The sequence below is a fragment of the Rhinopithecus roxellana genome, chromosome 19, assembly GCF_007565055.1.
Source record: "Rhinopithecus roxellana isolate Shanxi Qingling chromosome 19, ASM756505v1, whole genome shotgun sequence".
NCBI lineage: Eukaryota > Metazoa > Chordata > Mammalia > Primates > Cercopithecidae > Rhinopithecus > Rhinopithecus roxellana.
In genome coordinates this window covers 39,731,387-39,757,844 of record NC_044567.1, presented here as the reverse complement: position 1 = coordinate 39,757,844, position 26,458 = coordinate 39,731,387, and the positions used below count along the sequence as shown (strand labels likewise).

At 55.8% G+C, this 26,458-nt stretch overlaps 2 protein-coding genes across 2 annotated transcripts; one reads left to right on the top strand and one right to left on the bottom strand.

Moving 5' to 3' along the window:
- Nucleotides 1-5,596: 5,596 nt before the first annotated feature.
- On the bottom strand, nucleotides 5,597-7,295 carry OXLD1 (oxidoreductase like domain containing 1). Its single transcript, XM_010354392.2, has 2 exons — nucleotides 7,178-7,295; nucleotides 5,597-6,181 (listed from the first exon to the last, which is right to left on the bottom strand). Exons 1-2 carry the CDS (start codon nucleotides 7,235-7,237, stop codon nucleotides 5,642-5,644), a joined length of 600 nt encoding a protein of 199 aa, XP_010352694.2. The 5' UTR covers nucleotides 7,238-7,295; the 3' UTR covers nucleotides 5,597-5,641.
- Nucleotides 7,296-7,347: 52 nt separating this feature from the next.
- Nucleotides 7,348-18,269, top strand: CCDC137 (coiled-coil domain containing 137). The gene is made up of 6 exons (XM_010354292.2): nucleotides 7,348-7,558; nucleotides 9,121-9,254; nucleotides 12,113-12,341; nucleotides 13,927-14,009; nucleotides 14,257-14,336; nucleotides 14,704-18,269. Exons 1-6 carry the CDS (start codon nucleotides 7,425-7,427, stop codon nucleotides 14,911-14,913), a joined length of 870 nt encoding a protein of 289 aa, XP_010352594.1. The 5' UTR covers nucleotides 7,348-7,424; the 3' UTR covers nucleotides 14,914-18,269.
- Nucleotides 18,270-26,458: the final 8,189 nt, after the last annotated feature.

Sequence of the window (26,458 nt, the reverse complement as noted above, 5' to 3'; positions counted from 1 at the left end):
TGATCTTGGCTCACTGCAACCTCTGTCTCCTGGGTTTAAGCAATTATCCTGCCTCAGGCTCCAGAGTAGCTGGGATTGCAGGCATAAGCCACCATGCCAGGCTAATTTCTGTATTTTTAGTAGAGACAGCGTTTCACTATGTTAGCGAGGCTGGTCTCGAACTCCTGACCGTAGGTCATCTGCCTGCCTCAGCCTCCCAGAGTGCTGGGATTACAGGTGCGAACCACTGCACCTGGCCAACAGGCTACTTTTATTACATAGTAAAGTGAATACCAGAACTACAAAGGCAGGAGGTGTAAGTTTGACTTTTTATTGGGAAGGGAGGTTGTTGAGTTAAAAGAGCAGCAAATGAAGCATGAGTAAGGAGACTCCTTGTCGCCACAGATAGACATGAGCCTGTAAGATGTGACATAGGAGGCGTTTCAATTTGTGACCCCAGCCCAGAGGTGACAAGTGCTTTTCCATTCAATCTAATACATCTGATTCCTACTAAGAAGGAATATGGGCCGGGTGCAGTGGCTCATGCCTGTAATCCCAGCACTTTGGGAGGCCGAGGCGGGCAGATCACGAGGTCAAATTGAGACCATCCTGGCTAATACGGTGAAACCCTGTCTCTAGTAAAAATACAAAAAGTAGCCGGGCACGATGGCGGGCACCTGTAGTCCAAGCTACGCGGGAGGCTGAGGCAGGAGAATCACTTGAACCCGGGAGGCGGAGGCTGCAGTGAGCCGAGAAGGTGCCACTGCACTCCAGCCTGGGCAACAGTGAGACTCTGTCTCAAAAAATAATAAATTAAATGGTGATGTGGAACACTCTTTTGTCATGCACCACATTTTCATATCTTCACAGTAACGCACAACACAGTCACTTGCAGAACTGGTTCCAATTACTTAAGTGCCAGGTACAATATTAGTCCTCTATGTAATTGTTTGGAAGTTACTTATGTTTACATGAAATGAAACTATTAGGCCGGGCATGCTGGCTCATGCCTGTAATCCCAGAACTTTTGGAGGCTGAGGTAGGCGGATCACCTGAGGTTGGGAGTTTGAGACCAGCCTGACAAACACGGAGAAGCGCTGTCTCCACTAAAAATAAAAAATTAGCCAGGCGTGGTGGCGCATGCTTGTAATCCCAGCTACTCGGGAGGCTGAGGCACGAGAATCGCTTGAACCCAGGAGGCGGAGGTTGCAGTGAGCCAAGATCATGCCATTGCACTCCAGCCTGGGCAACAAGAGGCAAACGCCATCTCAAAAAAAAAAAAAGAAAAGAAAAGAAACAAAACGAGACTATTCGGCCGGGCACGGTGGTTCACACCTGTAATCCCAGCACTTTGGGAGGGTGAGGCAGGTGGACCAGCTGAGGTCAAGAGTTCGAGACCAGCTTGGCCAACATGGCAAAACCCTGTCTCTACTAAAACTACAAAAATTAGCCAGGCATGGTGGTGGGCGCTTGTAATCCCAGCTACTCGGGAGGCTGAGGCAGGAGAATCACTTGAACCTGGGTGGCAGAGGTTGCAATGAGCCGAGATAGCACCACTGCACTCCAGCCTGGGCAACAGAGTGAGACTCTGTCTCAAAAAAAAGAAAAAAAGAAAAAAAGCCGGGCATGGTGGCAGGTGCCTGTAATCCTAGCTACTTGGGAGGCTAAGGCAGGAGAATCACTTAAACCTGGGAGGTACAGGTTGCAGTGAACTGAGATCGCACCACTGCATTCCAACCTGGGTGACAGGGTGAGACTCCGTCTCAAAAAAAGGAAAATCGGCCGGGCGCGGTGGCTCAAGCCTGTAATCCCAGCACTTTGGGAGGCCGAGACGGGTGGATCACGAGGTCAGAAGATCGAGACCATCCTGGCTAACATGGTGAAACCCCGTCTCTACTAAAAAATACAAAAAACTAGCCAGGTGAGGCGGCGGGCGCCTGTAGTCCCAGCTACTCGGGAGGCTGAGGCAGGAGAATGGTGTAAACCCGGGAGGCGGAGCTTGCAGTGAGCTATCGGGCCACTGCACTCCAGCCCGGGCGACAGAGCGAGACTCCGTCTCAAAAAAAAAAAAAAAAAAAGGAAAATCTTTAAATCTACCTATGACGTGGAAGCCCCCTCCCTTCAAGTTGTCCCTCCTTTCCTGAGCAAACCAATGTACATCTGATAGGTATTGACTGATGTATTATGTCTCCCTAAAAAGTATAAAAGCAACATGTGACCACATTGGGCACATGTTGCCAGGACCTCCTGAGGCTGTGTCATGGGCATGTCCTAAACCTTGGCAAAATAACCTTTCTAAACTTATTGACCGCTAAAGAACTCACCCCTGGAAACAAAACCTGCCTGCTCCCCAAAAATTATTGAAATAAAAAATAAATAAATTGGCCAGGCGTGGTGGCTCACACCTGTAATCCCAGAACTTTGGGAGGCTGAGGTGGGCAGATGACTTGAGGTCAGGAGTTCGAGACCAGCCTGACCAACGTGGCAAAACCACGTCTCTACTGAAAATACAAAACTGCCAGACACGGTGGGGCGCGCCTGTAGTCCCAGCTCCTGAGGCAGGAGAATTGCTTGAACCCAGGAAGTGGAGGTTGTGGTGAGCTGAGATCATGCCACTGCACTGCAGCCTGGGCCACAGAACAAAACTTCGTCTCAAATAAATAAATAAATAAATAAATAGATTGATTGATTGAGGCCTGTCTCGGATACTTTTGGTTCATAGCTCTCACCAACTAAACAACTCATGAAAACTAAGCAGTTGGCCGGGCACAGTGGCTCACACCTGCAATCCCAGCACTTTGTGAGGCCAAGGAAAGTGGATTACCTGAGCCCAGGAGTTCAAGAGCAGCTGGGTGACGTGGTGAAACCCCATCTCTACTAAAAATACAAAAAATTAGCTGGACCTGGTGGTGTGCGCTTGTAGTCCCAGCTACTTGTGTGGCTGAGACAAGAGAATCGCTTGAACCCAGGAGGCGGAGGCTGCAGAACTAAGCAGTCCACAGACGGACTTGCTTCGGTGATCCTGGGCACCAAAAACATGTACCTGGGTCTTTGGGCGACTTGGTGGGGAGTGGCATCTCGTTAGCACAGGATGAGGAATCTTTTTTTTTTTTTTTTTGAGACGGAGTCTGGCTCTGTCGCCCAGGCTGGAGTGCAGTGGCCAGATCTCAGCTCACTGCAAGCTCCGCCTCCCGGGTTCACGCCATTCTCCTGCCTCAGCCTCCCAAGTAGCTGGGACTACAGGCGCCCGCCACCATGCCCGGCTAGTTTTTTGTATGTTTTAGTAGAGACGGGGTTTCACCGTGTTAGCCAGGATGGTCTCGATCTCCTGACCTCGTGATCCACCCGTCTCGGCCTCCCAAAGTGCTGGAATTACAGGCTTGAGCCACCGCGCCCGGCCAGGATGAGGAATCTTACTTCGGGAATTCTTGCTGAGAAAAGTGTGTCGGCAAGGCAGCCCAGCAGAGAGGAATTCATTCACTGGCTGAGGTTATCTTAGATAATAGGGTAGCCTTAGATTACATCTTAGCTGAGCAGGGAGGAACGTATACGGTTGCAAATCCCACATCCTGTATTTACACAAATGTATCTGCAAAGATTAAAAACTCATCTAGGCCGGGCGCGGTGGCTCAAGCCTGTAATCCCAGCACTTTGGGAGGCCGAGACGGGCGGATCACGAGGTCAGGAGATCGAGACCATCCTGGCTAACACGGTGAAACCCCGTCTCTACTAAAAATACAAAAACTAGCCGGGCGAGGTGGCGGGCGCCTGTAGTCCCAGCTACTCGGGAGGCTGAGGCAGGAGAATGGCGGAAACCCGGGAGGCGGAGCTTGCAGTGAGCTGAGATCTGGCCACTGCACTCCAGTCCGGGCGACAGAGCGAGACTCCGCCTCAAAAAAAAAAAAAAAAAAAAAAAAAACTCATCTAGGTGAAATTAGAGAACAGGTCACTTGGTTAAGGCAGGTTTCCCTGACTGTCACTGAGGACTGTTTTCCTTCCTTGTTTACTCAGATTTCTTTTTTTTTTTTTTTTTTTTTGAGATGGAGTCTCTCTCTGTCGCCCAGGCTGGAGTGCAGTGGTGCGATCTCAGCTCACTACAAGCTCTGCCTCCTGGGTTCACGCCATTCTCCTGCCTAGGCGCCCACCACCATGCCCGGCTAATTTTTGAAATTTTAGTAGACAGGGTTTCACCATATTAGCCAGGATGGTCTTGATCTCCGGACCTCGTGATCCGCCCGCCTCAGTCTCCCAAAGTGCTGGGATTACAGGCGTGAGTTACTGTGCCTGGCCGGTTTTTTTTTTTTTTTTTTTTGGAGATGGAGTCTCGCTCTGTCACCCAGGCTGGAGTGCAGTGGCGCAATCTCAGCTGACTGCAACCTCCGCCTCCCAGCTTCAAGCAATTCCGCCTCAGCCTCTGGAGTATCTGGGACTACAGGTGTGTGCCACCATGCCCCGCTAACTTTTGTATTTTTTTTTGAGATGGAGTCTTGCTCACTGTCGCCCAGGCTGGAGTGCAGTGGTGCGGTCTCGGCTCACTGCAACCTCTGCCTCCCAGGTTCAAGCAATTCTCCTGCCTCAGCCTCCCAAGTAGGTGGGATTACAGGCACCCACCACTGTGCCCAGCTAATTTTTGTAAGTTTAGTAGAGAAGGGGTTTTCCCATGTTTGGCTAGGCTGGTCTCAAACTCCTGATCTCAGGTGATCTGCCCACCTAGGCCTCCCAAAATTCTGGGATTACAGGTGTGAGTCACCATGCCTGGCCACATGCTGCCGCTCTTACCAACTCCCTTGGGAGCTGCGGCTGAATGAGCTGGAAGAACTGGTTCCAGGTAGTGCTTGGGCCACTGAGGGCTGATCTGCAGCCTCTGCCAGGCTGGTGGAAGGGCACCTGAGGACCCCTGCCGGAGACTGATGTACCTGGACAGATGGGCACTGCCAGGCTGCCCGTGGGCTTCTGTGCCTGCCAAAGGCTTTGCCACAGCGACTCCATGAGATCAGATGGCCTTCCTTCTGCTGCACACTGACAGCAAGCAGAGAAGGACTTTGCCAGGACTTGGGGGAAGCTGGGACCTGGCCTGGAAGGGGCGCTGGGGTCACTGTCATTTGACCGTTCAAGGAAAAAGGGTCTTATTTATTTATTTTTCTGAGTTGGAGTGTTGCTCTGTCACTCAGGCTAGAGTGCAGTAGCATGATCTCAGCTCACTGCAACCTCCGCCTGCTGGGTTCCTCAGCCTCCCGGGGAATTACAGTCTGGGATTACAGGCGCCTGCCACCACACTTGGTTAATTTTTGTATTTTTAGTAGAGATGGGATTTCACCATGTTGGTCAGGCTGGTCTCGAACTCCTGACCTCGTGATCTGCCCGCCTAGGCCTCCCAAAGTGTTGGGATTACAGGTGTGAGCCACCGTGCCCGGCCAGGGGTCTTATTTTGCCCTCATAGCGGAGTGATGGCTGCAAGGGCTCCGGAGATGCATAATGTCGACCCGGACCTGCTCGCTTTCAAGATGCAACACAGGCCTTACAGACAACTACACAAAAGCCTCCTGTTGAGGCTGGAGCAGCGGCAGTTCTGGTTGGCAGACACACTGTCAAAAAAACCACCCCCAAAACAAAAGCCTCCTGTGAAACCACCGTAGAGAATTTATTTTTTTCTCAGGTGAAGTCAATAAATAATTTTCCCATTCCCGTTGGATACAAGGAGTCTGTGAGGGGGTGTGAAGGAAGGAGACTGCGGCTGTGTCCCGGACTCCGTCCTGGGGGAGGGAGTCCAGCAGGGCTGGCTCAGCCTCCAGACCCTGGTGTGAAGTCGGATCTCCATCCTGAGGAAGGCCTTGAGGTTCTCGTCAGCCACATGCTCCTCCAGGGCAGCCAGGGCCCGCTCCCCACCGTCCTGGAAGTGCTGCAGAAGCCTGTCCGCATACTCCACCCACACACAGTTGGGGCAACCACTCATGCAGCAGTTTGTGGGCGGCTGGAGCTCAGGTGGCAGAGGGTACTGGGGTTCTGAAGGGCCCTCGCTGGGCAGTGAGGCCTTGGGTGGCCTGGTGCTGTCTGCACCTGCTTGGGAGCCCGCCTCTATGTGGTCTTTCCCGAATTTTCTGCACCCATCAGGGGCTTGCGCTCCGGGATGGTGCCTTTGAAGAAAGCTGCCACCTCCAGGAAGCCTCTCGCGGCAGTCTCGGCTGGAGAGCGGGGGAGCCCCCTAAGGATGCAGACAAACATGTGACTCTCCAGGAAGCCAGTGAGGCCTGGTCTACCCCCAGCAGAGAGGACAGTTCAGCTCTCCTGGCATTGGGCAAGTGGCTCCAGGTCCTCAGCTTTTTCACTTTCTGTGACTTTAGACATGTTATTTCACCTCTCTAGACTCAGTTTCCCTACTGTGCAATGGATATGACACGGTGTAATTTACAAGAAGTGCCAGGATCAGGGCACGGCGCCGGGTGTGCACTCCAGCAGATGGTGGGGGGTCGGGGAGGCACTTGCCACCTCCAGCTAAGACGGCTGCTCTGTGGACAGGAGTATGGGGGAGGTATAACCCTGTAAGCTCCCGGCCAGCCCAGCACCTCTCTACCAGTATAATCAAGCCCCGCCACCCTCCTCTGAGAGACCAACCAGAAGAATCACACCACCCTTTAGCCAAGTTTCCCTGTCACAAAGCCCAGGCCTCTCAGGTCCCTGTCATCCCAGCGTGAAGGTCCTATAGGCAGCCTTCCCTCGCTCCCCTGCTCTATCTACCCGGGATCACGGACTGACACGCTACCAACTTCACTTATTTCTCTAACTAGTCCTGCGACGAGCATGATCAGCTCCGTGTCCACGGCCAGTCCCCACAGCCCAGGACTCGCACACAGTAGGAGCTCGGCAGATACTGATAAACAGGAAAGTGGCCGTTCACTGGGCTGCTTCTCCTCCCGGGACTAAGCGGCCCCTCCACAGAAGAGGAGAGGGGAGGAGAGGGCAAGGGAGGGGAGCGGAGGGCAGGGGAGGGGAGGGGAGCGGAGGGCAGGGGAGGGGCGCGGAGGGCAGGGGGGGGCGCGGAGGGCAGGGGAGGGGCGCGGAGGGCAGGGGAGGGGCGCGGAGGGCAGGGGAGGGGCGCGGAGGGCAGGGGAGGGGGGCTCCTTCCGGCACGTGCGGGCCGCTGGACCGCTGCCTCTTGGATGTACCCTTCAGTGCTGCCCGGACCCCTCCCGGTACTTGCCGAGCCACGGGCCGCGGCGGTTACCGCCCGGCCTCCCCCGACGACGCTCCGCAGCAGCATCGCCCGCGGCCTGGATCTCGCAACCCCTGACAGTGAGCGGCGGGCGCTCCGGCCAATCCCGGACCTTCAGGAAGTCGCGCCGCTCCAGCGAGAGAGGGGCTGAGCGTAGGAAGCGGAAGTGCCCATCGGTGGCGGAACCGTGCAGGAAGGCGGAAGTGGCTTCGCTAGGGAAGTTCCCGGAGTGGAGATGGCGCGAGCTGGACGCGGTGCAGCGGTACCCAGGGCGCAGGCGGGTCCTGGGAGTCCCCGGCGGGCACGGCGGCGGCAGCAAGTGCAGCCGCTGGGGAAGCAGCGCCCAGCCCCGTGGCCCGGGCTTCGCAGGTGGGTGCGCTGCCCCGCGAGGCCGCCGCACTTCCCCTAAGAAGGAGACGCCTAGAAGGCTCCCTCCCGGACACCCTAGGGAGCGTTTGCTCTGACCCCTTCCGCAGGCGGGACTCAGTGCTGTCCTCTGTGCTCGCGCCCCGCCAGGATCGGTTGAATGAATGGAGGCGCGAGGGAGTCCCAGGTTTTGCCTTTATGGCGTCCCACTGTCCAGTCTTTGCGGTTCTGGACGAGGTTTTCACGTGTGACCGTATGAAGAGACCACCAAACAGGCTTTGTGTGAGCAATAAAGCTTTTTTTTTTTTTTTTTTTTTTTTTTTTTTGAGACAGAGTCTCGCTCTGTCGCCCAGGCTGGAGTGCAGTGGCCGGATCTCAGCTCACTGCAAGCTCCGCCTCCCGGGTTCCCGCCATTCTCCTGCGTCAGCCTCCCGAGTAGCTGGGACTACAGGCGCCCGCCACGTCGCCCGGCTAGTTTTTCATATTTTTTAGTGGAGACGGGGTTTCACTGTGTTAGCCAGGATGGTCTCGATCTCCTGACCTTGTGATCCGCCCGTCTCGGCCTCCCAAAGTGCTGGGATTACAGGCTTGAGCCACCGCGCCCGGCAAAGCTTTTTAATCACCTGGGTGCAGGCGGGCTGAGTCCGAAAAGAGAGTCAGCGAAGGAAGATAGGGGTGGGACCGTTTTATAGGATTTGGGTAGGTAAAGGAAAATTATAGTCAAAGGGGGTTGTCCTCTGGCGGGCAGGGCCAGGGGTCACAAGGTGCTCAGTGGGGTAGCTTTTTGAGCCAGGAGAAGGAATTTCACAAGGTAATGTCAACAGTTAAGGCAAGGACCGGCCATTTTCACTTCTTTTGTGGTGGAATGTCATCAGCTGAGGCAGGAACAGGCCATTTAAATTTCATTTGTTTTGTGATTCTTCAGTTACTTCAGGCCATCCAGATGGATACGTGCAGGTCACAGGTGATATAATGGCTTGGCTTGGGCTCAGAGGCCTGACAGAGGTCAGGGCAGAAAGGCCTCCTGGGCTTTCGGAGTGCCTTTCAGCCTCACGTCCTGTGAGGAAGTGGTTCAGGGACAGCCACTGAGTGGGACGGAGAGGAAAGATCCCTGCTCCCTGGACTGGCTTGCACCACAGAAGCCAGATGTGGCCCTGTAGATGCTTTTTTTTTTTTTTTTTGAGACAGAGTCTCGCTCTGTCGCTCAGGCTGGAGTGCAGTGGCGCCATCTCTGCTCACTGCAAGCTCCGCCTTCCGGGTTCACGCCATTCTCCTGCCTCAGCCTCCCGAGTAGCTGGGACTACAGGCACCCGCCACCCCGTCCAGCTAATTTTTTTGTATTTTCAGTAGAGATGGGGTTTTACTGTGTTAGCCAGGATGGTCTCGATCTCCTGACCTCGTAATCCGCCCGCCTTGGCCTCCCAAAGTGCTGGGGTTACAGGCGTGAGCCACCGCGCCCGGCCCGCCCCTGTAAATTCTATTGCCAGACCCAATTATTGTTTCTCTTATTGATTCTGCTTATGCTTTACTTGCAACGGGTCTCACCCCCGTATTCTTCCTCCCAGCAAAGAGAAGAAGAAAGTGAACTGCAAGCCCAAGAACCAGGATGAACAGGAGATCCCTTTCCGTCTCCGGGAGATCATGAGGAGCCGCCAGGAGATGAAAAACCCGATCAGTAACAAGAAGAGGAAGAAAGCAGGTGTGTGCAGGCCCATACTGGGTGGCAGTGAAGCTTTGTGTGTCTCAACCCGCCCAATTGCCCAAATACTTCAGAACATTTCAGGCAGAGGAAATATGCCAAGATCCAGTGCCCAGAAGGTGGGGGGAGTGTGGCCAAAGCAGTGGCTGGCAGCAGGTGGCGCTGTGGTTCCAGAGGAGGCTTGGAAGGAGACTGTGGGGTGGGCCGGGAGCACCCATTATGGGGCCTCAGGAGCCAGGCTAAGGAGTGGCCTTTTTTTCCCCCCAAAAGTTGCGAAGATCCATCAGAGTTTTTAGCAGGGCATGGCCAATTCATGTTTACTGTAAGCAAAACAAGGTCACCGAGTGGCGTTGTAGTGAGCGAGAGTGGACCTGGCAGGTGTCGGTGCTGCTGCCAGGGAGAAGCCATGGTTCTTGGGACAAGAGTGCTGAAGCCATGGTAGAGAGAAGTGGGTGGAGTCAGGAGCTGGAGGAGGAAATTTGATCAGGCCTCTCTGAGAAGTCTGCCTTCCTCCCCTAAGTCTGGGTAGGGTGGCCACATGCCCACCGCTGCAACCAGAGGTAACGCTCTGGGCACGTTGGGAAATGGTGTCCATTGTGTGTATATTTTGGATGTAGATACATTTCTCTTCCCAAACGTGGGACTGATTTTACAGCAAAGCTGTTTTATAATTTGTGTATAAACTGGAGGCTTCTCGTTGGGGGTTATATGGCTGCCAACGGGATGGTGAGATAGAGGTGAGGAAGGTGCAGGGAGGAGGCGCACTGGCCTGGGTAGCAGATGGCACATTCTGAACCGTGCTGCATTGCATTGGCACCTTTGTTTGTTTGTTTATTTATTTATTGAGATGGAGTCTTGCTTTGTCACCCAGGCTGGAGTACGGTAGCGTGATCTGGGCTCAATGCAACCTCCACCTTCTGGGTTTAAGCAATTCTTCTGCCTCAGCTGCCTGAGTAGCTGGGATTACAGGTGCACGCCACCACACCCGGCTACATTTTTTTGTGTGTTTTTTTTTCTTTTTTTTTTTTAGACAGAATCTCGCTCTAGCTCAGGCTGGAGTGCGGTGGCACAATCTCGGCTCGCTGCTACCTCTGCCTGCGAGATCCCAGTTCAAGCAATTCTCCTGCCTCAACCTCCCAAGTAGCTGGGATTACATGCACACGCCACCAAGCCCAGCTAATTTTTGAATTTGTAGTAGAAATGGGGTTTCACCATGTTAGCTAGGCTGGTTTTGAATTCCTGACCTCAAGTGATTTCCCCACCTCAGCCTCCCAAAGTGTTCACTGCAACCTCCACCTCCCGGGTTGAAGTGAGTCTTGTGCCTCAGCCCCCCAAGTAGCTGGGATTACAGGCCTGTGCCACCACACCTGGCTAGTTTTTGTATTTTTAGTAAAGGCTGGGTTTTGCCATGTCGGCCAGTCTGGTTTCAAACTCTGGCCTCAAGTGATCCGCCCACCTCAGCCTCCCAAAGTTATGGGATTACAGGTGTGAACCACTATGCCCGGCAATATGCATGTCTTCATATATTTATGAACACAACCCCCTGCCTGGCACTGTCCACTCCTGTGTTCTACACTCGCCTGTCCTGTTCTACACGGCACCGTCCACTCCTGTGTTCTTTTTTTTTTTTTTTTTTGAGACGGAGTCTGGCTCTGTCGCCCAGGCTAGAGTGCGGTGGCCGGATCTCAGCTCACTGCAAGCTCCGCCTCCCAGGTTTAGGCCATTCTCCTGCCTCCGCCTCCCAAGTAGCTGGGACTACAGGCGCCCGCCTCGTCGCCCGGCTAGGTTTTTTTTTTGTATTCTTTAGTAGAGACGGGGTTTCACCGTATTAGCCAGGGTGGTCTCGATCTCCTGACCTTGTGATCCGCCCGTCTCGGCCTCCCAAAGTGCTAGAATTACAGGCTTGAGCCACCGCGCCCGGCCCACTCCTGTGTTCTACACTCGCCTGTTCTGTTCCACACGGCACCGTCCACTCCCGTGTTCTACACTTGCCTGTCCTGTTCCACACGGCACCGTCCACTCTCGTGTTCTACACTCTCCTGTTCCACACGGCACCGTCCACGCCTGTGTTCTACACGCGCCTGTCCTGTTCCACACGGCACCGTCCACGCCTGTGTTCTACACGCGCCTGTCCTGTTCCACACGGCACCGTCCACGCCTGTGTTCTACACGCGCCTGTCCTGTTCCACACGGCACCGTCCACGCCTGTGTTCTACACGCGCCTGTCCTGTTCCACACGGCACCGTCCACGCCTGTGTTCTACACGCGCCTGTCCTGTTCCACACGGCACCGTCCACGCCTGTGTTCTACACGCGCCTGTCCTGTTCCACACGGCACTGTCCACGCCTGTGTTCTACACGCGCCTGTCCTGTTCCACACGGCACTGTCCACGCCTGTGTTCTACACGCGCCTGTCCTGTTCCACACGGCACTGTCCACTCTGGTGTTCTACACGCGCCTGTCCTGTTCCACATGGCGCTGTCCACTCCCGTGTTCTACACGCGCCTTGGGTCCTTTGCTTGTGTTCACAGTGGTGTCGCAGGTCTGCCCACGTTTCTATGTGTAGCTCCACTGGGCTTCCTTCAGCTGTGCGGTGGAGTCTGTGGGTGCTCAGAGGAGAATGCATTCAACCAGCCACCTAGGGGTGGACATTTCGGTTGTTTCTGCTTTCCTTTCTCAGCTGTGCGTCCGCGGGGATGCCAGGCTGGGCATTCTGGATCCTCTTCAGCTGCTATCATTAGGCTGCTTCCAGCCAACCTGGTCTTCCCTTCTTTTGGCTTCAGGAGGGAAAGTGAACATGGGCCACCTGCCTGCCACTGTCTGCCTTGTGTCTCCTCTGAGGCCTCCCTTTGTCCTCAGCCCAGGTGACCTTCAGAAAGACATTGGAGAAGGAAGCAAAGGGAGTGGAGCCCGACATTGCCATCCCCAAGTTCAAACAGAGGAAGGGGGAATCCGACGGGGCCTATTTCCAGCGCATGCAGCAAGAGGCCCAGCACGTGCTGTTCCTCAGCAAGAACCAGGTCCCCCGGCAGCCAGAGGTACAGGCGGCTCCCACGGAGAGGTCTGAGCAGAAAAAAGCAAAAAAAGCGTGAGTGGCGGCAGGAGGGGTCGGGGCCTGCCCCCGGAGCCGGAGGGAGGACATTGGGTTCCCATGATGGCCCTCTGCAGGGACCCTGTTTTGTAGCTATGGGGCAGCCTGGATTCAGGGAAACCAAGCTGGAGCCCTGGGAATTGGCGAGTCAGATCGTCCAGCTGGGAGCTAGCGAGGGTGTGGCCTCCAGGAGGCTGTGGAACTGGGAACCCTGCGGAGACCTCGCTTGGTCCTTGCGTTTCACAGGAGAAGCTCCAGAAAGCCCTGGCCCTGCGGAAATCAGCCCTTGGGGGGTCGGTCTGAGGGTGACGTGCCCAGGGGTTCTGTTTCCATTGGGGCCCTTCCTGGTCCAAGAGACTCGAGAGCTCTGGCTGTACTGGCTCTGCTGTCCCTGCCGCTCTGTGGCATCTCCTCAGCCTGGACTTCCTCCGCTGTAGAGTGGCCACAAGGTTCAGATGGATTTCTCATTCCGTTCCTAAGGATGGTGGCTGGCAGGAGTAGTAAGCCCACCACAAGCATTAGTTCCTCTGCCCACCCCTGGCAGGATGGGGAGGCAATTTCAACAAAAGCTTTGTTGAAACAAAAGGTGCACCCAGCCACACCTTTCTAATTCTCTAAATGCTTTGACCAAGTGCAGTAGCTCACACCTGTAATCCCAGCACTTTGGGAGGCCGAGGCAGGTGGATCACAAGGTCAGGAGATCGAGACCATCCTGGCCAACATGAGGAAACCCCGTCTCTACTAAAACACACACACAAAAATTAGCCAGATGTGGTGGTGCGTGCCTGTAATTCCAGCTACTTGGGAGCCTGAGGCAGGAGAATCGCTTGAATCTAGGAGGCAGAGGTTGCAGTGAGCTGAGATCGCGCTACTGCACTCCAGTTTGGTGACAGAGCACGAGACTCCATCTCAAAAAAGAAAAAGAAAAAAAAAAAGCTTTGAAGGTTAGAGAGGTTGCTTTCAGCTCTGTAGATTCCCTGTTTCTGGACTGTTGTATTCCTTACAATTACCTTAGCCAATGAAAGTTCATCCCAGAGAACGTGTCCCAGATAAAACCTGGCGCCACGGTGATCTCCAGAGCCGTTGCTGAAGGTGAAGCTTCCAGATTCACATTGGGGGAGACGTGACACACGACACTTGTCAGGCCCTTTAGACACAGCAGCACCACATGGGCTGGATGAGTCTCTGTAGGGGGGTCTTTGGCAGCCTTCCCAGCCTTGATCCCTGCTCATGAGACCGCCCACGCCTGCACACATTGTCAGATGCTCCCTGGGAGGCAGCCGTCCCTGGCTGAGAACCCCTGAGGGGACCCCTGAGGGGCCTGCTGGGCTCAGAGCCTTCTCTGGTGGCAGCTGTGGTTTGGGGCAGTCAGGGGAGCGGGGACTTGGAGTGGGTGGGGCAGTGAGGGGAGCGGGGACTTGGAGTGGGTGGGGCAGTGAGGGGAGCGGGGACTTGGAGACAGCCGCCTGTTCTCGGGTCCCTGCTCTGCCACAGAGGATCCTTGTGGGCGGGGCGGCCTCTGCCTCCTCCCTGGGTGGAAAGAGAATTTAGGAATCCGAATGACATGTGCTTTCTTCCCCAGGTTCCAGAAGCGGCGACTAGATAAAGTCCAACGGAAAAAGGAGGAAAAGGCTGCAGACAGGCTGGAGCAGGAGTTGCTCCGAGGTAGCTCCTCCCAAAGCGATGGTGTCAGCAGTGGTCCGGGCGGGGCCTGGGCACAGGCCTTCTGTTCCCCACCAGCCCTGGCTGCACTGGGCACCTGTGGTCTCCCCTGGGGTCCACAGCCATTAGACCACTGGATGAGTTGGTGTTCTGTCCCAGCCCTATGGGAGGGAGGTGGGCGGGTGGTGGCACTGGGTGTCGGGTGCAGTGGCTGTGGGCAGCAGTCCTCAGTTGTACTCTGCCCCTCCAGACACGGTGACATTTGGAGAGGTTGTCCTGCAGCCCCCAGAGCTGACTGCCAGGCCCCGGAGGAGTGTAAGCAAGGACCACGTAAGTAGGGCATGGGGACAACTGAGTCTGTCCCCCAGTGCTGCCAGGGAACAGAAGCCTTGGACAGGCTGGATACAGTGGGTCACACCTGTAATCCCAGCACATTGGGAGGTCACACCTGTAATCCCAGCACATTGGGAGGCCAAGGCAGGTGGATCGCTTGAGCCCAGGAGTTGATACTAGCCTGGACAGCATAGCGAGATCCTTTGTCAAGAAAAAAAAAATCCTCAGCCAACGTGTGCGCTGTCTGGTGTGTGGCCTGAGAGTGCAGCATTCTCGCTGGCGGAAGAGCTGTTGGTGCTGTGAGGCTTTCTGTGGCGTCCCCTCCTTTCCCAGCCTGTGCCTCACCCTCCCCTCTTTCCCACAGCCTGGCAGGAGATCGCAGATGCTGAGGATGCTTCTGAGCCCCAGCGCTGTGTCCCAGCCTCTGACCGCCTCCTTGGCCCGCCAGCGGATTGTGGGGGAGGAAAGAGAGCGGGCCGTGCAGGCCTACAGGGTGTTGAAGCAGTGGCGGCGGCTGCTGCACGGGGAGCGACCCCACCTCACTTCCCGGAAGAAGCCAGAGCCGCAGCCGTGATGGAGAGACACCCGGGGCCCGGCCATGCTCCTGGGAAACTGGCACCAGGAGCTGCCACACCTGGGTCGGGGAGAGGCAGGCCATGCCAGCAATGTGGGGTGGGGCCTCCAGCTACTTGTTCCCACAGTGGGCACTAGCGGGTCCACATCTTGCAAGGGGTAAGTGTCCGACGGACTAGGGCCAAGGCCTGGTTGACAGACGGCCCGTGGGGCCCGGTGTCACTCACAGCTCCATGTCTTTGTTTTGAACGTCCATTCTGAGTCTCAGCCCAGGTACACCTTAGGAAGGGCTGGGTCCCTGTCCCTGAACACCAACTAGTGAGACAGCTGATGAGGCTGGCTCGGTGTGTGACGGAGGCCCCGGGAGTCAGCAGAGCCGAGCGCACAGTGCACATCAGGCAGAGCAGGCCACGGGCAGGGAAGACGCTTCGGGGCAGGGCCACTGGGCACATCTGGACCACCTGCAAGGGCTCTGCAGGCGACCATGACTACAGGTCAGTTGCGAGTGGTCCCCACAGAGGCTGCCCACCCAAGGTCTGGTTGGGGTGAAACGTGATGACAACACATACACTAAGGTGGGAACTGGGGGCTGGGCACGGTGGCTCACACCTATAATCCCAGCACTTTGGGCAGCCGAGGCAAGTGGATCACCTGAGGTCAGGAGTGCAAACCAGCCTGGCCAACATGGTAAAACCGCATCTCTACTAAAAATACACGAAAAGAGGAAAAAAAAAAAAAAAACAGTGGGAACAGGGTTGTCACCTACCTCACGGGGCTCTGAGAGAGCCGGGGGGCCCAAAGTGGCTGTAGAAAGTAAAGGAAAAATCCTGGCCTGGGCTCGGGGTCACAGAGTGGGGCCCAGGGGGAGTTCCTGCTGAGGGCAGGGCCTTGCCAGACTTCAGTCTCCATCCAGTGCCAAAGGAGGGAGGCCCAGGCTGTCAGCATTTCCAGATGAGGGCAGAAGGGAGAGGCTTAAACTCAAGTCACACATCCAGCAATGGAGTCCGACTGCTCAGCACCGTCTAGGGAGTGAGGAGTGCTTCTGCCCAGTTGCCAGCCAACCATCTGGGAAGTGAGAAGCGCCTGGGTCCAGCCACCGCCAACCATCTGGGAAGGGAGGAGCGCCTGGGTCCAGCCACCGCCAACCATCTGGGAAGGGAGGAGCGCCTGGGTCCAGCCACCGCCAACCATCTGGGAAGGGAGGAGCGCCTTTGCCTGGCTGCCCACCATCTGGCAAGCGAAGAGCACCTCTGCCTGGCCACCGCCCCGTCTGGGAAGTGAGGAGCGCCTCTGCCTGGCCGCCAACCGTCTGGGAAGTGAGGAGCACCTGTGCCTGGCTGCCAACCATCTGGGAAGAGGAGCGCCTCTGCCCAGACGCTGCCCCGTCTGGGAAGTGAGGAGCACCTCTGCCTGGCCGCCCCACCATCTGGGAAGTAAGGAGCGCCTCTGCCTGGCTGCTGCCCCACCGTCTGGGAAGGAGTGCCACTGCCCGGCCGCTGCCCCATCGTCTGGGAAGTGAGGAGCGCCTCTGCCTGGCCGCCCCACCATCTGGGAAGTGAGGAGCGCCTCTGCCTGGCTGCTGCCCCACCGTCTGGGAAGGAGTGCCACTGCCCAGCTGCCCATCGTCTGGGAAGTGAGGAGCGCCTCTGCCTGGCTGCTGCCCCACCGTCTGGGAAGGAGTGCCACTGCCCAGCTGCCCATCGTCTGGGAAGTGAGGGCGCCTCTGCCCGGCCGCTGTGCCACCGTCTGGGAAGGAGTGCCACTGCCCAGCTGCCCACCGTCTGGGAAGTGAGGGCGCCTCTGCCTGGCTGCTGCCCCACCGTCTGGGAAGGAGTGCCACTGCCCAGCTGCCCATCGTCTGGGAAGTGAGGGCGCCTCTGCCCGGCCGCTGTGCCACCGTCTGGGAAGGAGTGCCACTGCCCAGCTGCCCATCGTCTGGGAAGTGAGGGCGCCTCTGCCCGGCCGCTGTGCCACCGTCTGGGAAGGAGTGCCACTGCCCCGCTGCCCACCGTCTGGGAAGTGAGGGCGCCTCTGCCCGGCCGCTGTGCCACCGTCTGGGAAGGAGTGCCACTGCCCAGCTGCCCACCGTCTGGGAAGTGAGGGCGCCTCTGCCCGGCCGCTGCCCCACCGTCTGGGAAGTGAGGGCGCCTCTGCCCAGCCGCTGTGCCACCGTCTGGGAAGGAGTACCACTGCCCAGCTGCCCACCGTCTGGGAAGTGAGGGCGCCTCTGTCCGGCCGCTGCCCCACCGTCTGGGAAGTGAGGGCGCCTCTGCCCGGCCGTTGTGCCACCGTCTGGGAAGGAGTGCCACTGCCCAGCTGCCCACCGTCTGGGAAGTGAGGGCGCCTCTGCCCGGCCGCTGTGCCACCGTCTGGGAAGGAGTGCCACTGCCCAGCTGCCCACCGTCTGGGAAGTGAGGGCGCCTCTGCCCGGCCGCTGTGCCACCGTCTGGGAAGGAGTGCCACTGCCCAGCTGCCCACCGTCTGGGAAGTGAGGGCGCCTCTGCCCGGCCGCTGTGCCACCGTCTGGGAAGGAGTGCCACTGCCCAGCTGCCCACCGTCTGGGAAGTGAGGGCGCCTCTGCCCGGCCGCTGCCCCACCGTCTGGGAAGTGAGGGCGCCTCTGCCTGGCTGCTGCCCCACCGTCTGGGAAGGAGTGCCACTGCCCAGCTGCCCACCGTCTGGGAAGTGAGGGCGCCTCTGCCCGGCCGCTGTGCCACCGTCTGAGAAGGAGTGCCACTGCCCAGCTGCCCATCGTCTGGGAAGTGAGGGCACCTCTGCCCGGCCGCTGTGCCACCGTCTGGGAAGGAGTGCCACTGCCCAGCTGCCCACCGTCTGGGAAGTGAGGGCGCCTCTGCCCGGCCGCTGTGCCACCGTCTGGGAAGGAGTGCCACTGCCCAGCTGCCCACCGTCTGGGAAGTGAGGGCGCCTCTGCCCGGCCGCTGTGCCACCGTCTGAGAAGGAGTGCCACTGCCCAGCTGCCCACCGTCTGGGAAGTGAGGGCGCCTCTGCCCGGCCGCTGTGCCACCGTCTGGGAAGGAGTGCCACTGCCCAGCTGCCCACCGTCTGGGAAGTGAGGGCGCCTCTGCCCGGCCGCTGTGCCACCGTCTGGGAAGGAGTGCCACTGCCCAGCTGCCCACCGTCTGGGAAGTGAGGGCGCCTCTGCCCGGCCGCTGCCCCACCATCTGGGAAGTGAGGGCGCCTCTGCCCGGCCGCTGTGCCACCGTCTGGGAAGTGAGGGCGCCTCTGCCCGGCCGCTGTGCCACCTTCCAACTGTGAAGTGACAGCCTTGTATGTGATCTTTTCTGTCTTCCCCAAGTTTGCATTTTCGACATTAAAGTTTACCTTTTAGTTAAAAGTTTTAATGTGGAGAATATATATTTAAAGTCAGGGCTGTTTTCCTCTTACGGGCGTGTTTCTGTTGGATGAATGGTTTTCCCGCCTTGTGATGTACCCGGTGGCCCCAGCCCTGGCGTTGGGATGTTGGTTTTGCAGCAGCCAGAACTCAGCCCTAGATCACATGCAGCAGCTGGAAGGGGGTGGCCTTTCCCTGGGAAAGGGCTGGGACCTCAGCGGGCGGCACTCCCACTCGCTCGGTGCGTTTGGTTTTGGGCGTATGTCGGCCCCTGTGTGGCTAAGTGAAGGCATCCCATAGGCTGGGCGAGCACTCATGCTCTCCACTGCATCCACGATTCTCAGATTTCAGCTGCTGGGAGGGAAACCTCTGGTGGTTTTTAGGGCCTCTTTGTTGCCCAGGCTGGGGTGCAGTGGCATAAGCACACTGCAGTCTCAAGCTGGGGCTCAGGCAATCCTCCCACCTCAGCCTCCCAAGTACTTGGGACAATAGGTACTTACCAACACACCCAAATAATTTTTTGTGCTTTTTGTATAGATGGGGTTTTGCCACGTTGCCCAGGCTGGTCTCGAACTTATGGACTCAAGGGATCCACCTGGTTTGGCTGCCCAAAGTGCTGGGGTTACAGGCGTGAGCCACTGTACTTGGCGTTTTTGTTTTTTTGTTTTTTGGAGGCAGGGCCTTGCTGTCACTTTGGCAGGAGTGCAGTGGCACGCTGGTCTCGAAGTCCTGGGCTTAAGAGGTTAGCCTGCCTTGACTTCTGCCACTGCTGGGGTTTCAGGAGAGGCCAGCTCACCCCTCCTGCTTTTCTTTTTTTTTTTTTTTGAGATGGAGTTTTGCTCTTGTTGCCTGGGCGGGAGTGCAATGGCACGATCTTGGCTCACCACAACCTCTGCCTCCCAGCAGCCAACCTTATCACACATTTATTAATGTGATTTTTTTTTTTGAGGAAAAAATATTAATGATGTAATTTCACATACTGTATAATGCTATCTGAAGGGGGCCAGCCCCTCCACACCTGTGGGTGTTTCTCGTCAGGTGGGACGAGAGATTGAGAAAAATAAGAGACAAAGTATAGAGAAAGAACAGTGGGCCCAGGGGAACGGCACTCAGCATATGGAGGACGGAGGACAGTGCTGGCACTGGTCTCTGAGTTCCCTCAGTATTTATCGATCACTCTCTTTACCATCTCAGAGGGGGATGTGGCAGGACAATAGGGTAATAGTGGGGAGAGGGTCAGCAGGAAAACGTGAGCAAAGATCTCTGTGTCAGAAATAAGTTGAAGGAAAGGTGCTGTACTTTGATGTGCACGTACACAAACGTCTCCCTACACAAACATCTTGGTGCATTAAAGAGCAGTATTGCCGCTAGCATGTCTCACTCCAGCCCTAAGGCGGTTTTCTCCTATCTCAGTAAATAGAACATACAATCCGGTTTTACACCAAGACATTCCATTCCCAGGGACGAGCAGGAGACAGATGCCTTCCTCTTTCACGAATTCTCCTCAGCACAGACCCTTTATGGGTGTCAGGCTGGGGGACAGTCAGGTCTGTCCCTTCCCACGAGGCCGTATCTCAGGCTATCACATGGGGAGAAACCTTGGACAATACCCGGCTTTCCTGGGCAGAGGTCCCTGCGGCCTTCCTTCCGCAGTGCATTGTGTCTCCGGGTACTGAGTTTAGAGAAGGGCAATGACTTTCAGCAAGCATACTGCCTTCAAGCACTTTTTTAACGAAGCACGGCCAGGCGCGGTGGCTCAACCCTGTAATCCCAGCACTTTGGGAGGCCGAGGCAGGCGGATCACGAGGTCAGGAGATCGAGACCATCCTGGCTAACACGGTGAAACCCCGTCTCTACTAAAAAATACAATAAACTAGCCGGGCGAGGTGGCGGCGCCTGTAGTCCCAGCTGCTTGGGAGGCTGAGGCAGGAGAATGGCATGAACCCGGGAGGCGGAGCTTGCAGTGAGCTGAGATCCGGCCACTGCACTCCAGCCCGGGCGACAGAGCGAAACTCCGTCTCACCAAAAAAAAAAAAAAAAAAAAAAAACCACCACGTCCTGCACAGCCCTAAATCCATTAAACCTTGAGTCAACACAGCATGTGTCTCTGCAAGCACAGGGTTGGGGTTAGGGTTACAGATTAACAGCATCTGAAGGCAGAAGAAGTTCTCTTAGTACAGAACAAAATGGAGTTTCTTATGTCTACTTCTTTCTGCATAGACACAGTAACAGTCTGATCTCTCTTCCCCACAGCTATCGTTTAATTAGCATTTAGTTTCATGGGCACTCCAAACCGTTAAAGACAATTCAGGCCAGCTGTAGTGGCACCGTGCCTGTGGTCCCAGCTACTCCGGAGGTGGAAATGGGAGGATCACTCAAACCCGAGAGGTCAAGGCTGCCCCACCGTCTGGGAAGGGAGGAGTGCCTCTGCCTGGCCGCTGCACCGTATGGGCCTGTGAGCTGTGATTGTGCCTCTGCACTCCAGCCTGGGCTGTAACAGAGCAAGACCCCCATCTCCAAAACAGAAAATTCATGGCCGGGCGCGGTGGCTCAAGCCTGTAATCCCAGCACTTTGGGAGGCCGAGACGGGCGGATCACGAGGTCAGGAGATCGAGACCATCCTGGCTAACACGGTGAAACCCCGTCTCTACTAAAAATACAAAAACTAGCCGGGCGAGATGGCGGGCGCCTGTAGTCCCAGCTACTTGGGAGGCTGAGGCAGGAGAATGGCGTAAACCTGGGAGGCGGAGCTTGCAGTGAGCTGAGATCTGGCCACTGCACTCCAGGCGACAGAGCGAGACTCCGCCTCAAAAAAAAAAAAAAGAAAAAAAGAAAATTCATATCCAGGTGCTACATCTGCGCTGAGAAGAGCCCACAGGCAGAGATGACTCACAACAGTGGGGTCCTCAGCAGCATCAGTTTTCCCAGACTCAGGAGTGAAATGGGCTCCGGCATGTGCACTGATGGGTGGTCCAGTGTGCCTGGGCCCAGAACAGCCGCTGAGCGCAGGGACCCTAAAGTCCGGTAGGGGTCTGGGTGACAAGGCCAGGGGAGTCCCCAGCACCCCTCATCCACCCCACAGGACACCCCAATTGACACCGTGTGCCAGCAAAGTGGGGACCTGATGGTTTTGGGAACGTGGGTCATTCAAAGTGGCCTGCAGCACCCGGCCTGTCAGGAGCAGACAAGGAGGGTCCTTATCCACCCATCCCGAGACTGTCCTCCCATGGCGTCATGCCACACCTGCGTAGGGCTCCCTGGCTGGAACCCACCCTTGAAAACCACCTGAGGAGGTGCCAGAGTGTGGCTGCCAGCTCCAGACCACGTTGGCTCCACCTGCCTGGAACCCAGCTACCACCAGCGCTGGCTGGAAACATAGGCTTGTGGTCTTCTCGGGTCTTGGAAATCTGTACCCTTAGGATTCATTCAGGATCAGCATGTCCAGTACCAAGGATTTCTTCAGAAAAGGCACTCCTTCCCAACTAACAGAACGTTCCTCCAAGCAAGCTGGGAAGCGCAGCCCACCCGCCTCCAGCTGGGTGGCCACAAGCACCTCAGGCTGCCACCTTATATTTTCATGCCTCACAGCAAAAATCATGGTGGGTATTTCTTTTCAATTTTTTTTTTTTTTTTTTTTTTAAGCAACTGAGTCTTGCTCTGTCACCCAGGCTGGAGTGCAGTGGCTCTATCTCGGCTCACTGCAAGCTCCGCCTCCTGGGTTCATGCCATTCTGCTCCCTCAGCCTCCCGAGTAGCTGGGACTACAGGCGCCCGCCACCATGTCCAGCTAATTCTTTTCTATTTTTAGTAGAGACGGGGTTTCACCATATTAGCCAGGTCTCGATCGCCTGACCTCGTGATCCACCCGCCTCGGCCTCCTGAAGTGCTGGGATTACAGGCATGAGCCACCGTGCCCGGCCCCTTGGTGGATATTTCTTCCCAGTTATGTCCTGAGCCAAATGTTGAGCTTTTCTGCCCAGGAAGGGTAAAATTCTAGCACAGAGTCGTGCAACCCAAGGGGTGGCCGGGTTTCTCACTGCCCTTGGCCACGGGGCAGGCTGGTCTACACAGCAGGGGGATGTTTCCAGGGTTGAAGGTTCCCCCACCTAGTCCTGAACACATCGGGTGCTGGAGCATCTGTGTTCCCACGAGGCCACGTGGGCCACACGACTTCAAAAGGTCCTCGAGGCTTAAGTGCACCGGTTTCATTCTGAACATGCTGCTCTGACACATCCCTGCTGAGCCACAGGAGGAGCAGATACTGGGAACTTCTGGCTGTTCATGGTCAAGAGCCTGGGCCTGCAGGGAAGACTCCAGAACTCCTAACTCTTGCTAACCTTACATCCGGGATTCTTATGCCCTCAGCTGAAGAACTCAATGAATTTCAGCTTTGAAGAGGTTCTTCTAACACTTGGCCATTTCTTTTTCTTTTTTTTCTTTTTATTGAGACGGAGTCTCACTCTGTCGCCCATGCTTGAGTGCAGTGGCGTGATCTTGGTTCACTGCAAGCTCAGCCTCCCGAGTTGCTGGACTTTAGGCACCCACCACCACACCTGGCTAATTTTTTGTATTTTTAGCAGAGACAGGGTTTCACCGTGTTAGCCAGGATGGTCTTGATCTCCTGACCTTGTGATCCACCCGTCTCCGCCTCCCAAAGTGCTGGGATTACAGGCGTGAGCCACTGCACCCGGCCTTCTTTTCCTTTTTTTTTTTTTTTTTTTTGAGATGGAGTCCCACTCTGTCGCCCAGGCTGGAGTGCAGTGGTGCAATCTCAGCTCACTGCAAGCTCTGCCTCCGGGTTTTACATTCTTCTCCTGCCTCAGCCTCCTGAGTAGCTGGGACCACAGGTGCCCACCACCACGCCCAGCTAATTTTTTGGATGTTTAGTAGAGACGGGGTTTCACCGTGTTAGCCAGGATGGTCTCGATCTGCTGACCTCGTGATCCACCCGCCTCGGCCTCCCAAAGTGCTGGGATTACAGGCTTGAGCCACCGCGCCCGGCCCACACTTGGCCATTTCAACCAGACTTTGCTAAAGTCCTCTGAAATTGGGGGACTGAAAGGCAATTACTGGGGTCACAAGTGGCCTGTGACATCTGCCAAGGACCTGCTGTTAGGGTTCATTAAACCCCAAAGTATGGCACCTTGGCATGCAGACTACTCTGACCCAGAGGAGACTGGAAGGCCTCAGAAGCCAGGTCTTTGTCTTTCCCTCCTGGTTCCTGCCCATTTTTCTCCCCTAAAGTGAGTTCCAGAAACAATTCTTTTCCCCACGGCAGGTCATAGAAACTAGAACTCCTCTCCCCCAAAGCCAGCCATAAAACCTAGCAAGGTCCCTCTCTCCCTTCTCCCTGGAAGATCCTCATTCCCGAGGGGTCCTGCCCCATCCCCAGGGGAAGGGGATTGTACAGAGCGGCCTTGCTGGCTTTCCCCAGTTAAACGGATGTTAGGCCAGATCCTGTGTGTTGAATCACATTTCTGCATGCCTGTTCACTCGTCAAACCTAAATATAAAAATAAAGATTTTCATGCCAGGCACAGTGGCTCACGCCTATCATCTCAGCACTTTGGGAGGCCCAGGCAGGCGGATCACTTGAGGTCAAGGGTTCGTGACCAGCCTGGCCAACATGGTGAAACCCTGTCTCTACTAAAAATACTAAAATTAGCCGGGCGTAGTGCCACACACATGTAATCCCAGCTACTCGGGAGGCTGAGGCAGGAGAATCGCTTGAACCTGGGAGGCGGACGTTACAGTGAGCCAAGATTGTGCCACTACACTCCAGCCTGGATGACAGAGCGAACCTCGATCTCAAAAATAAATAAAGGTTTTCCTGGGTCTTTATAGATGAAGGCTCCTGTGTCATGTAAAACTTTATTTTTTTTAGATGGAGTCTCAATCTGTCACCCAGGCTGGAGTGCAGTGGTGTGATTTTAGCTCACTGCAACCTCTACCTTCTGGGCTGAAGTGATTTTCCTGCCTCAGCCTCCCAAGTAGCTGGGATTACAGGCAGGCGCCAACATGCCAGGTTAATTTCTGCATTTTTAGTCAAGATGGGGTTTCACTATGTTGCTCAGGCTGGTCTCTCTCAATCTTCTGGCCTCAAGCTATCTGCCCACCTTGGCCGCCCAAGGTGTTAGGATTACAGGTGTGAGCCACCGTGCCCGGCTATCATGTCAAACTAATACTTTTTTTTTTTGAGACAGACTCTCGCTCTGTCGCCCTGGGCTGGAGTGCTGTGGCCGGATCTCGGCTCACTGCAAGCTCCGCCTCCCGGGTTCCCGCCATTCTCCTGCCTCAGCCTCCCGAGTAACTGGGACTACAGGCGCCCGCCATATCGCCCGGCTAGTTTTTTGTATTTTTAGTAGAGACGGGGATTCACCGTGTTAGCCAGGAGGGTCTCGATCTCCTGACCTCGTGATCCACCCGCCTCGGCCTCCCAAAGTGCTGGGATTACAGGCTTTAGCCACCACGCCCGGCCCAAACTAATACATTTGTTATGCTTTTAGGCCAGGCACGGTGGCTCATGCCTGTAATCCCAGCATTTTGGGAGGCTGAGGCAGAAGGATCACTTGAGGCCAGAAGCTCAAGACCAGCCTGGGCAACACAGCAAGACCCCCGTCTCTACCAAAAATATAAAAAATTAGCTAGGCGTGGTGGTGCATGCCTGTAATCCCAGCTACCCAGGAGGCTGAGGTGGGAGGACTGACCGAGCTTGGGAGGTTGAGGCTGCAGTAATCTGTGATCCCACCACTGTGCTTCAGTCTCGGAGACAGAGTGAGAGCTTATCTCAAATAATTAAGTAAATTTGTTAATGCTTTTCTCTTGCTCACCTGTATTTTGTTAGAAGTGTTGGCTGTCACCCTTACGGGTGATAAAAGGTGTATCTTTCCACCCCATGGTACTAACAGGACAGACACCTCAGGTGTCTAGTAGCTGCTTGGTGGTGGTAAGGGGCAGGGGAAGCAGCGCATGGAGATTCACGTGGTGTCTAAGAAGGTGGCATCCAGGCCAGGCACAGTGGCTCACGCCTGTAATCTCAGCACTTTGGGAGGCCGAGGCGGGTGATCACAAGGTCAGGAGTTCAAGACCAGCCTGGCCAAGATGGTGAAACCTCATCTCTACTAAAAATACAAAAATTAGCTGGGCGTGGTGGCGGGCGCCTGTAATCCCAGCTACTCAGGAGGCTGAGGCAGGAGAATTGCTTGAACCTGGGCGGCAGAGGTTACAGTGAGCCACCGAGATTGCACCACTGCACTCCAGCCTGGGTGATACTCGTCTCAAAACACAAAAAAAAGGTGGCATCCAACAAGGCACAGGCTGTGTACAGTTGAGAGCCCATGACACAGTGGAAAGCAGAGATTGGAGCCTGAGCCACCCTGAAGCACGCCATGCTGAGAGCTTTTCCCAGGCATCGCACACAGCCCTCCATGGGAATAAAGACCCCTTTCCCCACAAGCAAAGTACAGCAGGTTTGTGACATGGAGGAGGGTGGTGGGTGCGAAGCTCCTTCCATGATCGAAGGAGCCTAGGCTTCCAGCTGCAAAAACATTTGTAGAAAATTCCCATGTATTCTCAGGACTATAGGGTTTCTTATTCAATCGTTGTAGTCAAATGATGGTCCCCAAAAGGTGTGCCCAAGTTATAACCCCTGGAACAAGCAAGGGTGACCTTGTTTGGAAAATAGAGCATTTACAGATATAATGAGGAATCATCCTGGATTTCCAATGACAGATGTCCTTGTGAGAGGAGAGAACACAGAGGCACAGGAGAGAAGCTGCGTGAAGATGGGGGCGGAAACAGGCTCTGCAGACCACAGCCCAGACATGCCGAGGAGCACTGCAGCCGCTCCACAGGCAAGGCACAGATGCTCCCTCGGAGCCTCTGGAAGGAAACCACCCTGGTAAAAGCCTCCAGAACCACGAGAGCAAATTTCTGTTGTTTCAGCAGCCGCAGGACACTGACCCGTCAAATCAACACTCCCACATGCGGCCACAGCTGAGAACCAAAGTCAAGGCAGGCCGCTGGGGAACTGCAGGTGGCATGGCCATTTCCTGTGCTTCATCTGAGCCCCTCCCGGCACACCTGTGGGCATTTCAGGGCCACACCTGTTTACTGAACAAGTGAGAATGCTGGCTCTTGTTCGTTTGCTGTTGTTGTTTTTTCCGAGACTGTTTCGCTCTTGTCAGCCAGGCTGGAG